Below are 25,030 nucleotides of genomic sequence, written 5' to 3'. Positions count from 1 at the left end.
GCCTGTAGGCAGATTGACACATGAACCATATTCTTTCCATTTGTTTATGATGCATTTAACTGTACTCCAAGATATAAACAATGAAATATGACTTCATAACAGTAAGAAAAAAGAAGTGAATTATACTAATTGTAGTTTCCTGGGTTTCTGTATAAATTGGTGATGAAACATGATCGGATCATCACAGTCACAAATATTAACAAGCATATTTCTAAGCTGAACACGACCATTAAACATACATGTGATGGTGCATGTTGGCTTGATGTAGTTGGTCAGTTTACTGTATAATATACGGTTAAAAGTCCCATATTCTGATTTAAAAACCATTTCTAGAATAGACAATAGAACTAGAATTGTTCCTGTAAAATGAGCTGAAGTTATTGTTGTTTATTTATGTTTAAACAACAGTTCCCTCCGTCACCATGGTTTGTCTAACCAGTCAGGTCTCATCAGGTTCTATTTACCATAAATGTATGCACAACCAAATGAAACCACTTGTCAGTCAGTCATCACTGTTTCTTTATTTTTTATGTGTGCAGTGCAGAAAAGTACATTTTACAGCTATGGTCATTTGTATGTAGTTCATCTTACACATTACAAAGTATGTTTTTATGAGTACATACTGTACAGTGTGTATTCAGTAAAGCTGCATAGTTAGGAATGATCAGTGATGTATTAATGAACAGGGTTTTGTATGACATTAACACAGTGTACATTCTCAAGAATGCTACGATTGTTAGGTATAAATTTGGTTATTAGAATTATTTTTAGCACAACCTTCTATATTGTTGTTGTTGAAAAATGAATACATCGAAATACAGGAATAAACAGACATGAGAGGGTGGGAACAAACCCTGTCCAACAACCATTTAGGTCACATTTTCAGGTATTTTGGTGCGATGTGTACTCAAAGAAATGTATATAATGTACTGTAACCGCAGATCATGGTGTACATTTATTCTATAACCAATATATTTTTTTAAATTTTGAAAAAGAGAAACACAGTTGAGATGAAAATAGCAAAACAGTCAAATGTCAGATCAATGGATACATGTCAAAAGTGAAAGACAACTTCTGAATAACAACAAATACAAATTACGTTCAGGTAGAAGAAAGAGCCACTGAAAAAAAACAACAGGTACAAAATGAAAGACTGCTGCTTAACAAGTGATGTACCAGTAACACTTTTCAAACTTTAATAACAGTGTCTCAGGAGAGAGATAAAACTATAAGTTAACCAACGAAAATAAAAAGAAACCATGAAATATGCAATAAAACACACTGGCATGTCAAATATACACTGGTTACACATATAATAAACATTTTAGAAACTTCACAGCTCAAGAACCCCCAAAGGTAAATTAAAATACTCAAGTACATAAAGTTCTACTTTTCTTTCGGTCCTCAGATCAAAAGTGCCACAGTGACATTCAAATATCTGTGGATGGTTCCAGTATCGAGTGACTGGTGTAGTTTAGTTTTATGATCTAGATCAGTTGCGTCAGCTCTGTGTTCACTGTATAGTCGGTCTCATAAGAAGCATGAGGTAACACCTACAGCACACTTCACATGACTCACATATACGTTTTGGTGGCTGCTCAAACCCCCAGGGAAAACCCCCAAATGCATAAATCTGCTACAGCTTCACAGGAATGAATATATACAGCATGTCAGCATCTGTGGCGGTTCTGAATCTTTAGTAGTGCAGTCACGGAGCACAGTGCAATTCTATTCATGTATCTATCCACAACATGTAACTACAGTATAGCAAACAAGGGTCTAATAATGCAGACAGTGATTTGTGTGGCGACCTCTAAAAACCTCTAAACAGCAACTGCCTAATCATGGCTTAGCAGGCCTGTCGAGCTTTTCAAATCTCCATATTCAATCTATAATCTTGTCACCCACACCACTAGAGTAAAAAGTGTTAAAAACACATTGAAGAGGGTTTAAAATTTCCATGATGCATTCTGTCCACTGCGAGCGACATGACATCCCTATGCCCTGCAGTGGTTACCTGTTTGCTGTAGCCTCAATCTTTCACCATAGCATGAATGTAGCCACCACAAGCACGTTTAAAATCCCACTTTATAGGGTTCTTGTATTACAATGAGCTATTAGGAGACAATAAAAGGCTAGCTGGAGATAAAGGTGGTAAATTCAACAATCTCATATTGCTAGCAAGCTAGGACAGAGCTGAGGACATTAGCAGAAGCCTGGTTTTTTTTTCTACCACTGTCTGAACCCAATGACTCAGTATTATAAAAATAAACTACTTACAACATGGATTCATATGGATTACAAAGAAAGAGCTCATATATGTTTGAGAGTGGAAAGTATAAAAGCAACAATAGCAACAATAATGAAAAGTGTCAACGTTCACAAAAGGTCGAGTTTACCCTGTTCAGGTGACCGACAGGTTTTAGACAGGTAAGGTTGTAGACACTTACACAAGATGCAATCTGCTGCTCTGCTAGTGTGCTGCTTAAGTCCATTTTTTTTGTCCTTCCTCACTGGGTTTTTACTCTCCTCCAATATAGGAGATGTGTAGAAAACTGATTTCTATCCTGTAAAGTGTTGCTGTCACTGGCACAGGCACTGATGCTGTAGTGGCAAGCTGGGAAGCCAGCTTATGGTCACTCATACCAAAAGAGGAATGCTAACATGAAAAGGCTCATTTTTTAACAAACACAAAAAAGTGCCTCGCAAGGAAAATAAATGGATATGTGTCCATAATCTTTGCACTTGTGAAGACTTGATCGGGTGAGGGAGATTAGAGCTGCTCTCGTGATGTTTGGAGGATGTGAGGCTAAAGAAGAAAGTCACAGTTTTCACTCTCACATCTCTCCTTTCAAACAATCTGGAATAATTAGCCGACTGCACAGAACAAAGTGCAAAAACATAACCTATGAGATAATACTGACTGTGCTGTGGAATTATTTGGCTTCTTTAGCAGAACAATTTTCGTAGAGCAGTTGACAAGTTGAGCTGAGAGTGAGCTCGCAGAAGCAATTTTTCAGAAGTCACATTTTCCTAAAGTCCCCGTTAACAGAGTTACTATCCAGCCATCGAGCTGCAACTTACTTACATACACAAATATTCATGCCATTATTCTGGATGGGTACAATGATGAGGCAACTTGGTAGAAGGCACTTGCGCCAAAAAACCAGTGACGTCACCAAAGAATCCATTCCCACAATAGAGAACCACTGTCATGTGTACAGTTTGATATTTTCTTGCATGGAATAATAGATACAAGTAAAAAAGAAAAGGTGCGTGGCTCAAGAGCTTAGCAAAAATCTCTCAGAGATGTGGATCAACTATGACGATCCTTCCAAACTTCTGTCGTATTAGTAAGAACCTAGCTAAAAGAAAATACCTGAAGTTCTTTTTGACTTGGTGAAGTTTAGACAACCACCCAGAACAAGGAACTTGTTCACATTTCTGAAACACAACATCATGGAATTTACTCTGGCCTGACAAAGTCAAATACATCCATTTAAAAAAGAAAATCAAACAGCAAGTGAGTGATATCTTAAGTGTAGACATTAGTTTGGCCTGTCCAACAAGTCAGCCTATTAGTAACAAGTAGGGCCAAGTTACTGGCACATTGATATCTATATATAATATACATAGTTAGCAAGTGGTTGCTTCAGTAAGCAGGAATCTACTCAGGAGTTCACATTTTGATTCTTTCTCAAAGAACATTTCCATAAGGGAATGATCAATACATATACATTGATGCAATGTCAAGATTTCCGATGTAGCTTTAACCGTAATCCACCTTTCTCCTGCTCGAACCTTCGTGTTAGTGTTAAGGTTGAACAAGACACAAGCAGGGAGCAGTTCTGACCAGTAATGAAGGTTAGTTGATGTTTCTTCTTCTTTTTTTTTTTTGGCTCTTTATGCTGTGTAAACTTTGAGTAGCAATGGATTGTGGGGCGTATTTAAACACCTAGCCATGTGATCACATTTTGGCTTTGCTCAGCACAACACCGACTTTAGCCAACAAGGCAGGGAGTGTAAGTAAGTGTGGATGATAGACCCTTTCTCAGCCTGTGTGTCGTCCTCCTGCCTTTTGGCTGAACATGTTATCAATCCATCCAAATCATCTCGCCCCATTAGACAGCCCAGATCTTCTTCTGCTGGAAGTAAGCATCAAATCTGGCCTGGGCGTACTCCTACAACACAGTCAAGAGAAAACAACAAGAAGAACGTCTATTAAAATATTTAGATATTTTAGAGAAATTATTTCAAAAGAAAGGCCTAAGGAAAATAAAAAAGGCCCCAACCATTTGAATTTACAGTGTGTTTGACACTGAAATGTATGACTAGTGGACTGGTGTTGTCGGTGTCTTGTGATATCCTTGTGACCTGATCTCCTTTAACCTACTGTTAACACAGTAAATATTGACACTACATGAACCTCCATTTCTTCCTCCAATACGTCTTATGTCTCATCCACTGCCTTTGATTACCACATTTAACGCTGTGAGCGCTGTACTCATTTATTTTCAAAGTAATAAAACCTTTACTCACCAGGTATCCAAACTTGATGGTGGAGAGCCGCGCCTGGATGATTGACCACAAGCCCCAGAAGAAGTGGGACGCCAGGGAGAACCTACATTTAAAACACATGAACACCTTACTAGTATGCACTAGTATGTTTCTGTAGTACTGTCTTGTACTGACAATATGGTGTCAGTTTACACCGTGTTCTGCATGTGAACTCACCTGTTCACCTCAACGTAGAGCTCTTCCTTCAGCTTAATTTGGTCCTCCTCACTCAAGTTGTCAAACCCTTGGTCAGACTCACGCAGGTACCTTTCAATGAAGTGGAGCTGCACGGAGACATGATAAAATCACCCCAGTCAGTGGTCCATGAGTAAAACCAAATACTTAAGATGAAGGTGTATTAGCGCATCATACACACCTGCTGGGCCTTTGAAGGGTAGGCCTGAGCATTTACTTTGAAATAAGGAGCCTCATCACAGTTGTAGTCATACATCCATTCACAGAAATGGTTGCCAATATCAAATCCCCTGCAAGGTTAACAGAGGGAGAAGCAGCAAGACACTGATTACACCTTTAGATTCATTAAAATGATTATTAAATTGCTGACATTTGGTTGTGTTCACGCCATCTGACCATGTATTTAAAAACCACCACCTCTGGTGACTTTGTTCACTTAGGAAAACATGAGACCTTGTTTTTCAGGGAGGATCACACACTATCTAAACCCGCCCTAAAGCTTTGTTTTGAGTGCAGCCTACAGCACTGAAGCCATGTGGGTTAAAGGGATTACATGTACATAAACACAGCTGATGCTGCTTCACCCTTTTCCACCCAATGACCAGCAAGTGAAAGAAATGACTGCTTTCATGTGGGCTCTGTTGGAGGTCTGTTTAATACAACCCTGGTTTTCTATTCAAATAAACGAAGGCCTCTATCTGATCTTTGACACTACTTGTGAGATTTAGACCGGAACAAACGGATGGCCATACTGTATGTGCTCATGTCCTACATTTGATTCCCATATTGCTACCACCACCCAGGAAGACCTGTAACAACACAAAACCTCCCTGTTCTCTGAAAGAGTCTATGAACTGGATTCATCTCCCTTTGTTTCCACTACAAGCTAAGAAAAAAAAACTCAATACAGCATCCATATGGGCATGTACATACAGTCACTGTATGTCAGCACATGTCGTCTCACGTTTGCAGTGTGTGTGCAGTGGGCCATTTGCATTCAGAGGGTCACATGTTCACAGTGCAGAATACTGTACGAGCAGACTTAAAGGGGCCGTGCTGAAAAGAGCTGCAGGGGGGTGGGGGTGTTTCTTTATGTTGGGGAAAGAGAAAGAGACTTTTGTCTGTGATCCACTGTGAGCCAAGGCCACTGCGTTTTACTCTTTTTCCCAGAAATTAGAAACTCAAGAATTCACAAACAAAGGTGCAGAAAAGAACCCCTCCCCCTGACGTGTGATCACACCGTTCTATTTCATTCAGTTCTTACTACTCCCAGTCCATTTGTGCATGTCTGTACTAAAAAATCCACTGCACCAGCATCTCCATTAGTTACACTGACAGGTCTTTCCTTTGCCTTCATCCTGTGTCCCCCCCACCCCACTGCGGCCTGCCAAATTCTGGTTACATAACAGCTGCAGTGAATATTTCAGTAGGAGGTGGAGACCATGAATTGCAGCTGCCAGAGGTAACTGCTGACTGTACGCAGATACAAGCCCAGCCATGTTCTTTTCTCTCTGGTTTCCTGGGTTATACCAAGAAAACCCAGGACACTGAGGATCTTTACAGACATTTCCTGGGTTACTTTGTTAATCTTTGTCTCTCACACTGCACATTCTGCTTCACCATCTGTCCCAATGCACACCCTCCTCCTCTCTCCGTGGTGCAGAGCCAAGGTTAATTTAAAGGGAAACAAATGAGGCAGCAGCTGAGGGAGATTCAGCCATCAGAAATGTCCGTAGATCAGGTGTTACTTGGAAAACCACTGGTACATTTTGGCAAGTGAATAATATAGCCACTTTATGTGACACACATAAACTCTCGAGGGTCAGTGATGGGAAATTAAGTAATTTCTGCGTAGTGGCCAATCCATGGTACTGTAACTTCTGGTAGGATCAAGTTATTGCTTGGCATAAGATTTTACTAGAATATCATGCTTAAGCTAGTTTAGCTACAGCTGAACTAGACATACCTGTAGTTGTAGCTGCTGTACTCAAAGTCAATGAGCATGAGCTTCTGTTTGCCTGAAGTCTGGCGGCCCTTCAGCAGAAGGATGTTACCTGAAAGCAGCACACACACAATTATTTTTCTATAAAAAAACAAAAACAAAAACAAATGTAGCCCAAGCAGGGATGCACTTTACCTTCTTGACAGTCATTGTGGCAGAACACCACAGGAGAGTGGGTGGACTCTAGTAAAGACCTGAAGAAACAGAAAGGTCAGAAATCAAAAGAGTGTGGATCAGCGGGGGTTTAAAGAGTGAGTGAGTGAGTGAGTGAGTGAGTGAGTGAGTGAGTGAGTGAGTGAGTGAGTGTGTGTGTGTTTGTGTGTGCTGTTTGCAAAAACATACTTAAGCATATCCATCTCCTGTGGCAGATTGTAGCTGATCAGGCGATTGAAGTGTCGCAGGTGAGACTCTCTGGGGAAGTTCAACCTCATTACTTGACTGAGATACCTGGTGAGAATGTTACACACACACAGTCACTCTGACTTATCATTTTCTGACCATAAAGCCTGAGGTAAGCAGTCCTGATAACTCTACTATGACGTCTTCATACAGAGTAAGTAACTTTTGTCATCTCAGGCAGCATTCATGAGACTGAATAAGGCACGATGTGGCGATGCATCACCACTCATTTGGTTATGTAAAATATTTCTCCGATATGTCAGTGACCATGACGATTGAAACAAACAATGACGTAACTTTGACAAGTAGAAGTTCTATTTTTCACCCCTAATGTAATTAAAACCAAAGTATATTTCATTTGCTATTTTCCAAGATAGATATGAGTTAAATATTTTTCAACAATAGCAAAAAGGAATTATAGTTATATTAAAATAGCATTAGCTCACAGTATCGTGAGAAAGACGTTAAGTTATCTTATTTCATAAAGAGAAGTAAAGGAGAAGGTCTCAAAGTTTCTGAATCTGCAATTCAACCACAGTAACACACTCTGCACATGTGGTTGTGCTTTGTTTTGTAGGTTAACTACAGTTTACATCTGTACAGTTGGTACACAGTCTGTTTGGATTGGGGACATTTTTCAATGTTCAATTCAATAAATCCACTGAGCACATAAGCAACAAAACCCACCCTTTCTAATTTCAATACATCCATGTTAGTCTGTTATGAATAGTAGCTTTTGTGGGCTAACGCTACAGTTGTTAACATAAGCAAACTTTGGCTATTAACATGGCTGACATACTGACATTACAGAAGCAGTTTACTGATTTTTCTCCACTTATGCGACTGTGACACTATGATTTGTCTTTCAATATGCTACATTCTGTTATTTGAAGTATTTCTCTCTGTTCAATTAAAAGTATAAAAGTTTTAAAAAGCACTTCTTTGCAACTATTGTGCTTTTTGTAAATACTTTTCAGTCCATTATTGGCACTGATCACTGAAATAACAGAATAAAATCTTTTCAGTCATGAAACTGATACTGTCTTAAATTTAAAGTCACTTTGTGAAGATAAAATGATTTGAAAATGTCAATGTTTTTCTGCGGACACAAAACACTCAAGCATGTGTGCTGTGCGTAACACACTTACAAATCCAAACTAGGGCAGGTTTCACTGTGGCTACAAAAATTGGGTGTGTTCCAGTTTCCCTGGCAGCTCGACAAAAATCAGTCATACCTCCTTGTAAACGTTTTTCCCGTAATGATACTCATAAACATTTGTATCAGTTTTTTTCCACTCAGCCTGTGCTCTTTGAACATTTTTGCTGCAGTGATTTCACCTACATTATGACAAGATATGAGATTAAGAATTTAAAGAAAAAGGAAAGTTTTTTGACAATTGATCCATTTTGCACAACAATGTACAAATGTTTGTTCTCTTCTTGCGTAGGCCTGAGGCCCCAGGGGAAAAACAAACAAACAAACAGTTTCTACTACACAAAACACACACACCAAAAAGCAACTCATAGTTGTTTAGGGATGTGTTTTTTAACAAACAACACAGAGTAAATATTTGATGTAGTAGCTTGTAGCTCCCAGAGCTCAGTGCAATTTTATTTCTCAATAATTACAGCTACAGATACAAAAAGTATCATCAAAACTTTTTTGATGACCGTTTTAAAAACTATGAAAACTTTTATTTAAAAAATAGTACATAATGTACTACAAAGACAATTCACTAAAATCAACAAACCATGTTGAATATTGCACAACATCAACCCTGTAAACACCCAACGCATACATTTGAAATCAAAGTGGAAGTTCATTATGATAAGCTAACTGCCACATCACACTCACAGATAAGTAATCATTTTGTTAAGTGTTATCTTAGGAATGAGAAACTAGCTATTGACTGAGGAGAATTTTCAAATCTGCTCAGTGAATCTCGTGTTGAACAAATATGATTCAGGTATTTGCAGGGCAGGGAGGTCAAGACAAGGCTTAAAATGACTCACTTCTCCATGGTTCCAAACAGCCACTTGGGTTCCTTGTTGAAGGGCATCCTCATCCGGTGAAACTTGGCCATTTTTTCAGCGATTTCAGCAGAAATGCTTGGGTCGCTTAACTCACATGTGTCCAGTTTACGGCTCTGTAAACAGAATGTTATAGCTGATTATTTTATTTATACCCATGACTTTGAATATTTTAGTTGCTGCATGCATTAATGGGTAACTATACCTGCCCAGAAGAGAATTAAGATACCATAGATTCAGATGTTTCACTAAAATTTTACTAAACCAGAGCCACCAATACTAGGTCTGGTTTTAAGTTTTACACACCTATTTACCCAGTTATATTTGAGTCAGTTACATAGTTTTCACAACATAGAAAGAACACACATACTCACAGGTACATACTGCTCCAGTCTGCCCTGAGGGAAAATACCGTAGAGTTTCGGGCCTAAATCCCTTTCGGCCAAGATGGCAAACATCACACTTTCCAGTACCATTGCCTCCGCCCCCTGAAAACAAATTAAGAAACTTAAAAACATTTCAGTGATTTGAGCTTCTCATTTCTTAAACAACTATGTCAGAAGACACATCCTGTGGTAAAGATGTTCATCTGTTTCTGAAGGGTCAAATTATTGACATGAATCAATCAAAGAAAACATCTAAGGAGGTTGATGAAACTACTAAAACTGTCCAATACATTATTAAAAACTGGAAGGATAGTGGGGAACCATTATCTTGGAGGAAGAAAATTGGTGATCACTTCACGTTTGGTGAAATCAAAGTGTAGAACCACAACAGTAGAACTCATGGCTCTATTTATTAGTAAAAGTAAGAACATTTCTACATGCACAATTCGAAGTGAACTCAAGGGACTGGAACTAAACAGCTGTGTAGCCTTAAGAAAACCAATTGTTGGTGAGGTTAAACAGTAAAAAAGGCTTTAATTTGCTAGGGAGCAAAAAGATTGGACTCTGGAGTAATGGGAGCATCAGAGTAAGAAGAGAGGAGGGTGAAGTGATGCACCCATCATGTCTAGTGCCTACTGTACAAGCCTGTGGGGGCAGTGCTATGACCTGGGGTTGCTGCAGTTGGTCAGGTCTATGTTCAGCAAAGTTATTTGTCTCACCTGACTAACTGAATATATTGAATGACCAGGTTATTCCATCAATGGATGAACAACGTATAAGAAGAACAGAATGAGAAATGAGACTAAAAGTTTTTTCTAGTCCCAGTGTCTGAAAATGTGAAAGTTAGTCAGGTATGTCTCACATCTTATTTTAGGTTTGGCCATGTTGTTGACAGAGCCTTGTATCTGCAGCAGTTTAGGAAACAGATTTAACCATGTAACATTATATTCACAAATGTACGCCATACCCCTGTGCATGCTATATTTTTTAAGGTTTCTTTTTTTATTGCTCAGTCTAGTTATTTGAACTGTGTAGTGCAGTCACGCACGTTTCTGAGGTTTTTCTAGGTGGGCAGACTGCCAATGCAACTTCTGGGATAAAGAACTTGGACTCTGACATGTGAAAATGCCAGGGACTTAGCAGGGTGAAGTGCATGTCTGAAAGAGGCTTTAGAAGAAATAAGGGATTGGAGGAGTCAGATGGAGGAGTCTAAATGAGGAGAAATGCTGTGGTTGTCAGAGCAGTGATGAGAACACGAGGTAGATTAAAACCTCCATAAAAGTTAGACCGGTGCAGCGGTCACTGCTGCAGTTGCTGACGGACAGAATACAGACATTCTCCCTTTATCTTAGAGGCACACAAATCTCACACACCAGTACCTATTGTCTGGAGCTCAACAAGGGCCTCAAGGCTGACTAGGAAACCATCTTTCATACCAGCTTAAACAATTGTCCTGAAAGACTACTGCTGTGTGCTGGCTTCTGATAGATGTGAATCAGTTTCACTCGATTTTTTTGCAGAGAAGACAGAAAACCGGGCTTCTAACCAATTAGGCAGAAGGTCATTAGCAGATGACAGTGGTCACTCGCTAATTAACAGAACGGGCAGGCTGATTCTACAACTGATGTACTCTGTGGGAAACTAAGAAGCTGCATTTCTACTAGTATCTAAGGACAGAGTTGCACTGAAGCTGTAGTTTGAGTTTCTGAGCTCAGTAACACTAAACCAAAGAAAGCGAGAACCCAAGAGTGAACTACATCTAGAGTTCTTGGTAAAGTAACTTTTGTATTATGAACCGGAGATCTCATTCAGCTTGATAATTTTACATATCATCACTAAAAATGGTTCAAGTACATAAATAATGCTGTTATGAATTCTTATTTTGGGCGGCCTGTGTCTTGAGAGGTAGAGCAGGTTGTCCACTGGTCCTATGGTTGCTGGTTCAATCCCTGGGTTCCGGTGTCCACCAATTAAAGTCCCTGGGTAAGACACTGAAGCCCATGTTGTCCCCTTGTATATTTGTATGCTGCTTTGGTAAAACCTTCTTCTAAATGAAATGATTTAATTTTTTAAACAAAGCTATACTGTACTAATTAGTTGTTTTTTCCACATTTTCTTTGGGATGTTAAGTGTTCTTAGTAATACTACACCTGCTGCATTCAAACATAACCCTTTATGGTTGCCCCAGAAATTTTATTTCAACCCTCTTCAGGGGATAACCTTCAGATAAACTGCTGCAGACAGAGACAGAAGTTTGGATCCAAGTGCTGGGGTCTTGGGCAAAAAGCCAAGGAATGTGTTTCATATGACCATCCAGCAGGAAGCCAGATTAAAGCACACAATGCTGCCCACTTTAAGGCCTCCTAGATGTTAGATATAATTTCAAACCATGCTGAAACCATATTTCTCAAAATAAAACTGTACTGCACCACCTACAGATCAGTTTAAAACTTTTGGATACAGGGAACAACGTGTGGAATCAGATAAAAGCTCATAGGGTCCTTTCCGTTTTAAAAACTGCTGTCAACCAGCAGTGTAGCAACTGTACTTGTATGGGGTTCTTCAAGATGTTTCATTTCTATTTTGAATTGCTTCTTCAACTATTTGCAAAATATCTTAAATAAGCTCAAGCAAATCTAGCTGGAAGAATATAATACAAATAATAAATAAAAACAACTTGATTTGTTCTGCAAACAATCGCCACATTCTTACTTCATTAGATATAGCGTATTAAAAGAAGTCAGACCCTGACTATTGGGAATGTTAACATTAAAATCCAGGTAGTTTAATTCAGTAGATTCCGGTCAAGGCAGATGGCCGCCCACTATGAGCCTGTTTCTGCTGGAGGTTTCTTCCTCTAAAGGGAGTTTTTCCTCTCCACTGTTGCCTAAAGCTTGCTCAAATGGGATTGTTGGGTTTTCTCTATAATTTTTTGTATAAATATTTTCTGTAAGGTCTTAAACCTTACACTGTAAAGTGCCTTGAGATAACTTCTGTTGTAAATTGGTGCTATACAAATAAAATTGAATTGAATTGAATTGAATTGAATAGATGAAGTCAACTTTAATCTTTACCAGGATTACATTAGTAATATGCAGGAAACTCTGAGCAATTTAGAAATGCTCATACATCTTGAGTACAGCACACTGTTTCATTCCCAGGGCATTTGCTCAGTGAATGCTCCCAATTGTTATGTAATGCCTTATCTGCAGAATGCTGATCACATGCAGTTTTAAATCTCCAACGTGAATTATCCACATTACCATAATCATCCTGACACACATACTGCCAGACAACAGACCAGCTGGCAGCCTGAAGCGCAGCAAAGTCTCAGACTCCTGCACAGTCAGCTAATAGGATGTATCACTCCTCTGAAGCACTTTAGCAAGTCACTGACTGACTACATCATCTTGGCATCCAGAATTCCTACATTCTTCTGTGTACCAGAGCTTTGCTTGGCTTGTTCTAATATAGACTTGCTTCATACCAAGTTGACAGTCATGAGTACAGATCAAAGTACCATGCCAGGAATTCAGTTTGTGCATGATCTCTTTTAGCTTAAAACTTGTACAAACATCGGATATACAAGAACGAGCCTCACATGAGCACTTTATTTTAGAATGATGCCAGTAACAGTGGAGACTGAGCTCTTGTGTAATGCCCACATTTAAATTTTGCCTTTATGTAAAGAAATAGCCCATACCTAGAGTTGCACAATGGTGACAGAAAAAAAGCCTTTATTTTTTTATGGCTTTATATACTACACATATAGACTAAACAGCTGACCTTGTACTGACGTAGGTGCACTGGGAACCTCTGACAGCTGATGCTTTGACCTTAAGACTTATCTTCTCTGTAATGTGTGTCAATAAGCCAGTAAGGGGATAGCTTAGTGTGTACAGACGGGTCAAACCCATCTGAACTTAACAGAACCTGTGACACACTAGTGAACTCATGTTAAAAGACAATGATAAGGCCTTAAATACATATACGGTTACATAATATCCACTGACGCACAGTGGTTCGTACTTTCTGTCCTGTAGATACCAACCCATATATCACATGTATGTAATATATGGCTTCTATAATACAGAATACTGTTTTCATTTACTAATTATGATCTACTTTGCCCTTTTCTTTAACCTTATTGAGCTACTGGTCACTAAAACAGCATATGTTTCAACTTAAGCAGCTGGAAGGCTTTTAATGTAAAATATGAGAAGTTGAACGTTCCCAACAAGCAGCACCGTCCATGAAGCTTCCTGTTTTTGCACATGACCCAGAAAGTGATAAACTTAGTGACTGACTCAGTTTCATTTTTGCTGGCTTAACAGAAAAAGGCAAAGTGGAAAGTGGATCAAAAAAAGTATCACTTAAAAATGTAACTGGTTACGGCTCTCGACTAGTTAATACATATTTTGGTCAGAACAATAACTAAATGTAACAGTGTGACAGATGTAGTGCAGTGGAAAAGTCCATAATCCTCTTGACAGCAGGTAAAAATTGAGGAAGTGAGAATTCACAGTACTTATATTTCTTTATATTTCTAACATACTGTATTTGTGTATTGCTGTAGGCATATATGGTCAATAGTAAATATGTCTAGTGGTTACTATCATTGGAACATTGCCCATGGTGTATCATCTATTATTAATTTGTGTCTATTATGTCTGATATTATGCTGCTGTGACATCTAGAATATCCCCACAGGAATTATTACAGTTTCATCCTATGTAATTAAGATGGGATTTACGTTGACCAGACAGCACTGTTAGAGAAGGTGGATCTAGGACAGTGAGACACTGACACTGGGTCTTATCTGCACGAGCCTCACAGCTAAGTGAAGGCAGCACTCCCTTTCATCTGAGCAGCCTGCTTATCATAAAAAAGATGCCCGAATGATAACGGCAGCTGACTCACTGATGATCTCACCCCAAAGACATCACATAGAGTTGTGACTCAGCCTTAAAACATGGGTGTCAGGGTTGTGATCACATGACAGGGTGCAGGGTAAGGGAATTTCCAGGTCAATGGCCATGAGTGTTGGCAGAGGCTAAGGCTACAATCAGTGCCTCTGAATATACTGTAGTGTTGGAACTTGAATTGAAGCCAGATAAGCTAATTTTATCACAAGAAAAGCCTTTTAATCTGGTTTGTTTAAAGTATAAACTGCCCCCATGAACGAAATCTGTTATTGTAGAGTCACCAAGCTCAGTTTTTACAGTCGAGCTTGTCTCAGAGCTCATTAAACGGAGACAAGATTTAACCAATTCTTCAGAAGCTCATGGGGTTCCATACGTTCCAACTATTCTTTACCTGAAATACCTGCTGCCTCAGTAAAATCAGAATGAAATCCCAAATTTAGGTGAGCAAAATGTTGCCAGACATGTGACATGGTGAGAGTTGTGGTGGCTGAATGCACACACCATCAGTTACTTACTTGGAAGTGATTCTCTTTGTTGGACTGTCGGGACTCCCCTTTATTACAGGACATCTATCAACAAAAGAAACAGGAAAGAACGATCTGTGAATATGTGTGGAGCCACTGGTGAGCAAGATGAAAACCTAGCTATGTCTGGAATCCAGACAGTACAGTATGAGTTCAAAGACACACCAAGTCTTTTGGCTTCTAATCACTGTGAGCCCCCTGACTCCCTACTTGATGCAACAGACAGAAGCCAGATAGTGTGCAAAGAAAGAGTCACTTCAAGGATGAGAGAGAAAAACTATTCTCTATTACCCCAAAAACAGCTGGTGGGTGTTAGATTGTACTAAGAACAACAAATAAAAGCTGTGGCTAAAAATGACTATTTATTTATTCATGCATTGTATTTGATGAATCTTCTCATTTCCAACATGCTATCCACATATCTTCATTGCTGAGAAACACTGTCCCCAGTGCAGCTAGGGTTTGTTTAATCATTAGTACCTGTGCACTCTGACAATGACATATGAGTTCCTTTATCACATTAGCCCTTTGATTAGACATCACTAATTCTCGAGAGGCAGCTCGGTCATGACGGAGATGGTGGCAGTTACCTTGGTGAAGGTCACAGCGCTTTTGCTCTGTCAGACGTCCCTAGCAATAAAAGCTAACTGCTTCTACTCCCACTAGCAATTACACAGACTTTAGTTAATACTTAATGCAGGTTTAGTCAGGCCTGTGTGCACATCACAGTAAAAATTAATCACAGCAGATTATTGCTGTTTTCAGGAAAGGTACACAAACGTTTTGTAAGTGTCCTGTCACTCAATATTTGAAAGTAAAATCAATGTGGGGTGGTGTGAGAGCTATTTGGTGACTGAACTGATCTCTGGACTAGATCTGTTAGAATGTGTCCGGTAGAGCAGCTGCCACGTCACCTTAGGAGATAAAAACGCCTCTGCCTCTCGTGTTGCTAACTGCAGCCACTGTGGAAAATATATGACCTATTTGTTTTAGTGCTAATTATGAAGCTGAGGAGGTTGGTTTTTTTTTTTAGCTGAGCGAGGTGCAAATGTGCAGATTCATTATCTGGCTCCTTGCTTTGTCTACCAGGTCAGAAATTCAGCTGACTGCTTAACGATCTCAAAATCTTAAGGCAGGAATTTAGAGAAGAAAAGAGACAGACAGGAGAGGTGTTTCAAACACTTGGTTTTCCGCCATACTGTGTCTTCCCGGCATTTGTGGCCAGGTTTGTGCTACATTAATGTGTGTTAAACGTTTTTGTATTAGGCTGAGATTTCAGAGATCTCATACTGTACCGTGTTTTTTGGTGGGTTCACCTGGGAACAAGAGTGCCCAAGGCACGCTCCTTTGGGAAGCCTACGGCAAAGAACACATGCATGTACAGCCATGGGGGTACATCACCATGTACAACAATGGCTAACACGCCTGCACACATACATACAACTACACATACATACACTAACATGACATATGATCTGCAGACACACAACGCACACAACAACCACCTGTGGTAGTGGCGCTTTTACATCACACATTTGTATGTATCTTTCGAGTTCATGGTCTGGTTTCTACCAAGTGAAGCAATAAAGTAACATTTGACCCCAGTTACACGAGTCGCTACTGTGGTAAAAGCACATTCTCATAGTTTTAGTGAAAAGACAATGTTTATGTGTGTCGTAGAGCAGAACCAATCTCTATTTAAAGCAGCTACGCTGAAATACTTACAGGCTAATAACTACATACTACACACGCTACTGAGGGAAACTAATTTCTCAGACACTGCAACACATCCTTGTGCAGAGCTTGGCTTACTTGTAACTCGGTTTGTACAATAAAAACAACAGCGTTCAGCTGTGGGTTTGTTTTGTTTTCTGAGATGTGGCTCCCACCTGCAGGATGGCCCCATAGAGACGCAGCAGGACGCTCCTAGGCTCGTCCCCAACAGTGTCCAGGCTGTCGGGGAGGCTGCACAGGAAGAGCTTGTTGCTCAGACCACCCCTGGAGGACAGACAGTCAACGGACAGTGTAATTATTTCTTTGATGTGGGGATTGTGTCTAATAATCTAATGTACATTCATACACTTATTCAGATTTAGATTATAAATGATTCTGTTGATGTTAGTAACACTTACAAGTCTCTACTATAACCCTTAATATATAAAAAAATTACATTACAGGTTGCGAGAACATTAAATTAGGAGATTTTTGTTAGAGAAAATATAAATGAAGACAACACACTGGAGCTGCTCCATCGTTAAAAGCTAGTGCAGAAGCTGTGAAGGTGTGTGTTGTGGTGCTGGGGTTTTATAACTGCGCCATCAGCGTCCCTCCAAACACACCCACCCTTTACCTGATGATGGTGATACGGAAGTCGGTTTCAGCCAGGCTCTTCCAGGCTCCATGGAGGAACTCTCTGCACCACAGATAAGCTTTGCGCCGGGTGTCCGGGTCGGGCTGGTCGAGGTGGACCAGCTCCTTGCAGTCGTCTTGGGCGTCGGGCTGGACCTGCAATGCGTTCTCGGTCACCAGCAGACCCAGAGACATGGAGGGGGAGGAGGACACCCCGTTGATGAATTTGGTCTTCATTTTGCTTTTTTTTAAAGAAACGAAAATATTCAGAGCTGGACGCTACACCCCTTGAATGACTAATGTCGTGTATTCAGTCACAGTATGTTGGTTAGTTGAGGAGGTGTTGTGCTCTGTCTCTCTCTTCGTCTTCTTCTTCTTCTTCTTCTTCTTCTTCTTCTTCTTCTTCTTCTTCTTCTTCTTCGCTCGCTGCACTCCGACTGAACTCGATCCAAGAGACGCGCCGATTTACACGGCGAGTGGGCGGGGCTGCGAGGGAGGGGTCACATGATGCGCCCGCGCCCCCTACTCTTTTCTGATTGGTCGGCTCTGACACAGCCCTAGGGAATCAAAACAAACACCAAGGTGCCTTCAGGGACAGTCGGACACACAGGCGAGTTCTGATGTCACAAGATGCAATCCATCGAAAATGTCTTGTTTTTGAGTAATGTGTCTTCTTTAGATTATTGATATAGAGTGCTTTATATATTTGTTACAATAGTTTTATACTGTTAGATTGTAACATAATATATGAATATACTGAAGTTGTCATCATGCTTGTATTCATATAATAATAATAATAATAATAATAATAATAATAATAATAACAATGATGAATACTTTTGGACTTTTAATACTTGCATATTCTATGTGTTTTTATTGTTGAAACAAGAGAGATGATCCATAATATGTTTACAAGTCTATTTGCCACACATTTAATTTTTGGGAACAATGTGACTTGTCTGTGTGAGGTTCTCTAAAGACCCATAATGTTTACAGTTTTTACTGTTTGCAGAAAACTGCAGCAATAATGCCTGCATAGTACTGTGCATTGTTACAACTTTTACCACTGTAACTACCTAGCAGTAGGACAGACGTACTGTACCTTGCATTTCTTACATTTAAAAATGACAAATGTGGCAAAACGGAAGTTGTTGCACAAGCAATATTAACAGCAATGAATATTTTTTTGCCTGATACATTTGCATTCATATCAACCAGCAGTCTTTACACATATTCTGTGGCATTTTGATTATAATCTAAACAAACAAGCTTGTATTCACGTTCAACATGTGTCACGTATTGTGTGAAAGATCTGACAGACTCTCTAAATTCACCTCCTGCCTCTTTAAACAAAACTTGTTTTGAATATTTGGGAATCTGCGTAGAGCAGATGTTCACTGGCACATTACTGCCAACTGTACCCTCCACAGTCGCCAGATAAGTGCACTTGTGCAAGTATGCTCCCTGCACCGGCTCGTGTTGTGATCCTGTGAGTCCACCTGCACATGCAAAACACTGAAAGCATTTGTCAAAATATTGCTCCTCAGAAATGTGTGTCGAGGGAGTTGTGTCTTTACATGTTCAAAACCTAAAGATGAACTTTTCAGTGGGTTTGTAAACATAATCTGCCACAAGGTTTTCTTCAGATAGCCTGAAAAACTATTTTCTGTGTGTTTATTTTTCAAATCTTCTCTCTCGCGTCTGTCTTGCATGTCCCACATCCTCATTTTCTCTGGCTGTGCAAATGGCAAATACAGAAATACATTCATTTGCCACCAAACCACAGCCACAGGAAGGAAGACAATACTCTTTTTATAGCCTGATATCGCACTACTATGATATATCATGCACCATAAGACCAGCTCCCCATTTACCTTCATTTTGTAGTTTGTTGCATTAGATTGAGAAAAAATATTACATATCCACAAGTCAACAATTATTTTAAGTCAAACTCTATGCTCCATGAAGCCATGACAGTGTGTTCCCTCTGAAATCATCTTCTGGTGAACTACACTGCATCTGACCACACTGGCCAGATACTGATCAATTACAATTAGGCTACAGTTTGCTCCTGTTAATGTTTGGACCAGATTTTAATTTGGCTCCCTGAAGCAAAGTCTACGGGCAGACATGTGACGGAAACTGTCTGTATCAGCATTTCCACAGGATGTCAGATGAGGACACATCTTCAAGGCAATCAGCGAGAGCACTTTTTTGTGCACATATAGTGCCATCTACTGGTATTATGTCAATGATCACTATTAATAAAAAAAAAAAATAGGATAAATAAATAGGATTTGAAGCACATTCACAGGTTAAACGCATGCTAGGTTAATTAAATAGAATAAAATAAATTAAATTAAATAAAAGTGGTGATAAATATACATTTCAAGGACTGATACAAAGAGTAGAAAAATTTAAACATAATCCGCGTCTGTCAGCGTCGGTTGTGTCTGCAAATGTTCTTTATTTGCTTCACAGTAACAACGTTGTTATTCTAAAGTCTTTTGAAACAATAACCTCCGCCCCGGCGGCGCAACGCCTGCATCGAAAACACGCAACCCAACGCAGTTTGATGACGCCATCAGCAACGAGCCACAACAAAAACAACAACAGAACTCAGCTGTTCGGCAGCTAACTAGCCGGCCTAGTTAGTGAGCACTGTTCTTTATATTTGTTTACGTTTGTATTTAGAAAACGTTTTTTTTACAGCTACTGATATGTTCATATATAAAAGAATTATGTAAAATCTTTAACTATAAAGTAATTAGCTAAACATTTAAACTCCTTTGTCTCCTCCCTGCTAGCTTCTAGCAGGTTAGCTTTTTAACTGAACACGGGAAACAGCCTTTCCGACATAAAGGTAACGACACGACTTTTGTCTCGACAGGCAGATAGATATATGGATAGAAGCGGAACATCCACACAGTCCCTTTGTGGCCTTTGAGGGAATAAGATGTTGGTATTTTGACAGAGGCTGCGGGCTAAGTGTCTGCAGAGGAAAAGAAATACTGGAGCTGCCAAAAGAACCCGAGTCATGTTACAAACTAACGTGGCGTTTAGCTGAGTTGTATTTTAATACCCCGATTAAGGTGTCACATGAGCATCACATTGCTTGCACGTTTGTTTCAACTGGGTGTTTGTTCAAGTGCTAACGTTACGCTAACCTTTGTGGAAGTTGGCTGGTTGCTTAGCTTAACGTGAATAACATGAGAGCAACAGAAAACTGACACAGCACTTTCCCCTGAGATAAAACCTCATCAACTTCCCCCATAAGATAAGAACTTAGAGGGCAATTATACCTATTTTCAACTTGTTTCCTATGGTTCCTCCCTCTGCCTTCCTGAAATGAAAACATCTCCCTGTTCCTAGTTGAAATATTCTTCCAGGTGATGTCATTTTTAGCACATTTTAATTGTAGTGGATTGACAAAGAGTATAATCTCCTTAGAATGAGCAACCAGATTACATAGTATTAACATATATTATTTAAACCCCAAAACGGAACAAAAGGAAGTGGCTTTTAAGTTGGGTTTTTACACCCAGCCGTACCTTTACTGTTAGTTCTTTGGTTTGGAAGAAGACGTCCAACTTCCCGAACATGAACTGAGCTAAGTGAACAAAGTGCATGTAGCATTGCCTGCTGTAAACAGATCACGCAGACCAGGTGTTTGTTACTTCTTTTACCTTGAACCACTTGCTAAGAACAATAAAAGTCAAAGTTGTAAATGACTTCACTATCTTCACAGATATATTCATGGCAAAGCCGGACCATAAGACCACCCGGTGGAGACTCTGACCTCCACCATTGAGCACCGAAATAATTTCTTCAGCTGACATCATGTCACCACGAAAAAGAACCCTGGTTCCCGTGAACAGCCGGCGGAAAGCGGTCGACGACCACTTCCCTTTCAACTTCCTGCCCGTGGAGTGCCAGCTGCACGTCCTTTCCTTTCTGAACGAGGTGGATAAGTGTAGCTGTGCTTTGGTTTGCCTCAGCTGGAGCTGTCTTGTCCGCTCATGGAAGCTGTGGCGTGTAGCTGACTATTCCCGTCGTGGCGTCTTCCACCTGGGTCAGGAGGGGCTGCTCGTTTCCAATCGTGAGTTTGAGAGGTGGAAATCCTGGGTCCACCATTACACCCACCACCTCATCTCGCGGCGCGCAAGCCTGCTCACGCTGAAGGCAAGCTTTGACCTGGGGGATCGCTGCAACAAGTGGTGTGAGCTGCTGGTTCACCTGCTGGATAATGTTCACTGCAGAGACCTCAGCCACCTGGACCTCAACTGGACCTTTACTCTTCTTGAACCACTGGACCTCAGGGTCCACTCCAGCTCCAGTTCACACCAGGACAGCATTACCAAAATGGACCAGGTAATGTAAAAAAATTAAAGCCTATCTTAAGCCTATATGCAGAGAATCCTGTGTCACACACTGACAGGAAAAAGTTGATGTTTTGTCCATATTAACATGTACACACTAATATGTCACTTGATCTATAAAATAATCTCCACAGGGTTCATCTGTGTGATTTGGTTTTGCAGGTGACGAGTTTCCAGGAGCTGCTGACCAAACTCACCCACAGCTGCCCACGCATCTCCAAGATGCGGCTACATTTTGACTGGTCGGACCTGTCAGTGTCACTGCTCAGCCAGTTCCAGCAGCTCCGCGTCCTCGAGCTCAAATACTTCTGGGTGTTTAAAGGGGTCACTCCCTCCACGTTGCAGACCCTAACCAAGTCCCTGCCTAACCTGAAGTCTTTGACTTTACACGTTCTGGTGCCGCTGAGGAACCTGGGCATCTCATACACTCTGGAGTCTCAGTCTCTAGAGTTCCTTGATGTGTCGCCTAGTCGGGGATTAGTCTTCTCCTGTCTAAAGCTGCCCGCCCTGCGTGAGCTTCGAGCGAAGAAGATTGTCCGAGGTATCACACTGGACCGGAGGACCAGGTTGAGGATTCAGAGCCGGTGGCCTTGTCTGTACCACGTCCTCCGGGAGGGGACACCCAAGCTTCAGGCTCTAAACAATGAGAGGCTCCTTCCCACATGGAGAGAGGAGAACTATGGGGAACTGTCTGCCATCCTGGAACAGTCCTGTTACTGTGTTCAGCATCTAGACAGCTGGCTTTGGTAGTCAGCTGAGTGTGTCCCACAGCTGATCATCAGGTGGAAGATTCCAGAAAGAAGGTTTTACAAGACATTTTTATCCCATTTGGATGAACTGGACATAAAGTGGGAGGGACACTTGCGACTTGAAGTGAATCAAATGACTGCAGGTTCCCACAGTAAGCTGCTGTTCAGTTTCCCAGCTGTTCAACTCTTGACTAAATGGTGATGAACAGCGTGTATATAATTGTTTTATTTCATTTGTCCAATATTTCCAAAAAGCACTGCTTCATGCTGATTGCACTGAGTTGACCTTCCAGACATCAATTCCAGAAATTGATGAGATAAAATACAACTCCAGCTGAGCTAAGCTTGTATGACACATGTATTATGAAAAGAAGACAAAAGACAGTGAGTTCTTGGCACTTTTCTTTCCCAGGATGTAAAGTCCAGGAAGCTTCACTTGGGTCTTTAACAGATTTGTGATTTGCATTTCCACAGCAGGACAACAGGAAGTTTTAGCAAGTTAGTCTGCTGACGTGTCAAAGTGCAACAATCAGTTGGTTATGTGTGCAGCAGGTTTTTAAACAGGCTGTGTGTGTGTGTGTGTGTGTGTGTGTGTGTGTGTGTGTGTGTGTGTGTGTGTGTGTGTGTGTGTGTGTGTGTGTGTGTGTGTGTGTGTAAAATGCTGTGCAGTATTTGACCAATGACATTCAGCTCTTCCTGGACCTTCAGAACTTCAGAACTGTTCACTGACCAGGGACATTTTTAAATGGGACTACAGCCCAGGAGCTAAATGTAGACCCTGGAAACACAGCTAGCAGTGGAAACAGGCCTTAAGTATAAAGTGTGATGCCTTCTTCTAGTTGTGGAGCACCTGTTTTAAACTTCAGACAATGATTACTAGGGCAGCCTATTAAGGATTAAATCTAAAGATGGAGAGAAAAAAGTGTTAATATCACAGTTTTTTAAAGAGAAGAAAGAACAGTGAAAATGAAGACAAACATTATCCCTGGTATTAAAATCTGGAAATAGCACAGCTTTATTCTTGCAACATTACATTTTTGTCAGTGTTTCCATTTTTTTCTTGAATTCTTTTTCAGGATATATTACAAAATATTACCACTTCATTTTCAAAAGTTCTTTTCACCTTACACTCCTGAAGGCTTAAATATTTAGCCTTTATTCTCAGTAACACCAAGACTGACATTTACTGTACTGTAATTTAGCTAGTTACTATTTTGCTCATTGATTTAAATACAGCTGTTAACTGTTTCTAACTGATGGACCAGCTTGTAAAGGAACTGTGTCCCTTACAATTGCACAGATAGCAAAAGTACTTCAATAGTCTACCTGCAGTAAATGTATAAATTATCCTCAGCGGATCAGATTATCACAGAATATCTGAATCATTTGGATCCTAAATCAGAAAATTGAAGATTTGACCAACACAAAGAGAGGAAACCAACAATCTGTGGCTGATGAAGACACTGTACAGGACCAAAAAGCTGTTTTAAATGCTGGGTACTGACCCGGGATCAAATCTCCATGCTGGTTCTGTATTCCTACTCGGAGCTAAACCAGGGTTCATTCCACTGCTGGACCAGTTTGCACGAAAACATTTAGTCTTTTTCTTTTTTCTTTTTTTTTATTGAGTGCCCCTTTTGGGTTGATTTATTGTTGATGTGCAACCTTAGTGGAATTTGATTGTATGAGGCTTTAAAACATTCAAAGTGTTTGACTTAAAATTAAGGAATTCATCGATTTCTTTTTGCACATTTCCTTTGCTGTCATGGATGTTTGCCTGCATTGTAGCAGGTATCTGACCAAACCCCAGCTGTTTGGACAAAGTTTGCATTCATTGATTCCATATATTTTACATTTGTATGTAACATTGTACAAAATGTCTTTTTTATTTCTTTTTACCATGAGTCTCAACTGACGCTGTATGACTGCTTTTGCAATTATTCTTTCAATCAGTAGAGGTCCTTGTTCTCAAAGATTTGGCTCCCAAACATCTCACAACAGGACCACGTGTGCGCGCTTACTGCGCTGCTGTGAGACTGTCTCTTTGAACCAATGAATCATATCACTCCAGCTCTTGTGCTCATGTGCTGTAAGAGAAGCATATGTGGACTTAAGTGTAATCATGCTCTGCAGAATATATCAATGTCTGCATGAGAGATTTCAGTTGATGTGATGAGAAGCTTCATGAGTAGCTCGAATTAGTTTTTATTGTCATCAATTTGGCAGGCATCCGCTCAAAGCTTCACGCAGAAACATGACTCATTAAACTGATGACAGCTCTGATCTGATTTTGTTGGAGTAACTCTTTCATAAAGACAACACAAGAGCAATGTGTGAGTAGCAGGTCCTGACATGTAGACAGGTGTGGTAACATCTGGTTCATGTGATACCTTTCAAAACATAAAATGATTGAGGATTTGACTTTTCTGGAGTTTAATGTAACACTCTAAAGACACACCAGAGACTTGTTTCTGGGCAAATGAGCTGTAAAGTTAATTCAAATGCTTGTCACCAAAAAGTGATCTCACAAGTGT

The 25,030-nt window shown here is 40.2% G+C and overlaps 2 protein-coding genes across 5 annotated transcripts; one reads left to right on the top strand and one right to left on the bottom strand.

The window, feature by feature from the left end:
• Positions 1-501: 501 nt before the first annotated feature.
• chka (choline kinase alpha) lies at positions 502-17,813 on the bottom strand. Its single transcript, XM_026364654.1, has 12 exons — positions 17,370-17,813; positions 16,909-17,017; positions 15,011-15,064; positions 9,559-9,672; positions 9,167-9,300; positions 7,097-7,201; positions 6,890-6,948; positions 6,719-6,806; positions 4,934-5,042; positions 4,735-4,841; positions 4,540-4,621; positions 502-4,181 (listed from the first exon to the last, which is right to left on the bottom strand). Exons 1-12 carry the CDS (start codon positions 17,603-17,605, stop codon positions 4,122-4,124), a joined length of 1,257 nt encoding a protein of 418 aa, XP_026220439.1. The 5' UTR covers positions 17,606-17,813; the 3' UTR covers positions 502-4,121.
• Positions 17,814-19,966: 2,153 nt separating this feature from the next.
• On the top strand, positions 19,967-23,503 carry si:dkey-12e7.1 (F-box protein). Of its 4 annotated transcripts, XM_026366536.1 has the most exons (4): positions 19,967-20,022; positions 20,176-20,231; positions 21,117-21,739; positions 21,910-23,503. In XM_026366536.1, the coding sequence occupies exons 3-4, from the start codon at positions 21,209-21,211 to the stop codon at positions 22,495-22,497; spliced, it is 1,119 nt and encodes a 372-aa protein (XP_026222321.1). In that variant the 5' UTR covers positions 19,967-20,022; positions 20,176-20,231; positions 21,117-21,208; the 3' UTR covers positions 22,498-23,503. The 4 variants fall into 4 exon arrangements, with proteins under 4 accessions (XP_026222321.1, XP_026222319.1, XP_026222320.1 ...); XM_026366534.1 differs by having other exon boundaries at positions 19,976-20,231; XM_026366535.1 differs by having other exon boundaries at positions 19,976-21,034.
• The last annotated feature ends 1,527 nt before the right edge of the window (positions 23,504-25,030 follow it).

This window comes from Anabas testudineus, chromosome 6 (genome assembly GCF_900324465.2).
Source record: "Anabas testudineus chromosome 6, fAnaTes1.2, whole genome shotgun sequence".
Taxonomy (NCBI): domain Eukaryota; kingdom Metazoa; phylum Chordata; class Actinopteri; order Anabantiformes; family Anabantidae; genus Anabas; species Anabas testudineus.
This window is presented reverse-complemented; position numbering and strand designations above follow the sequence as displayed.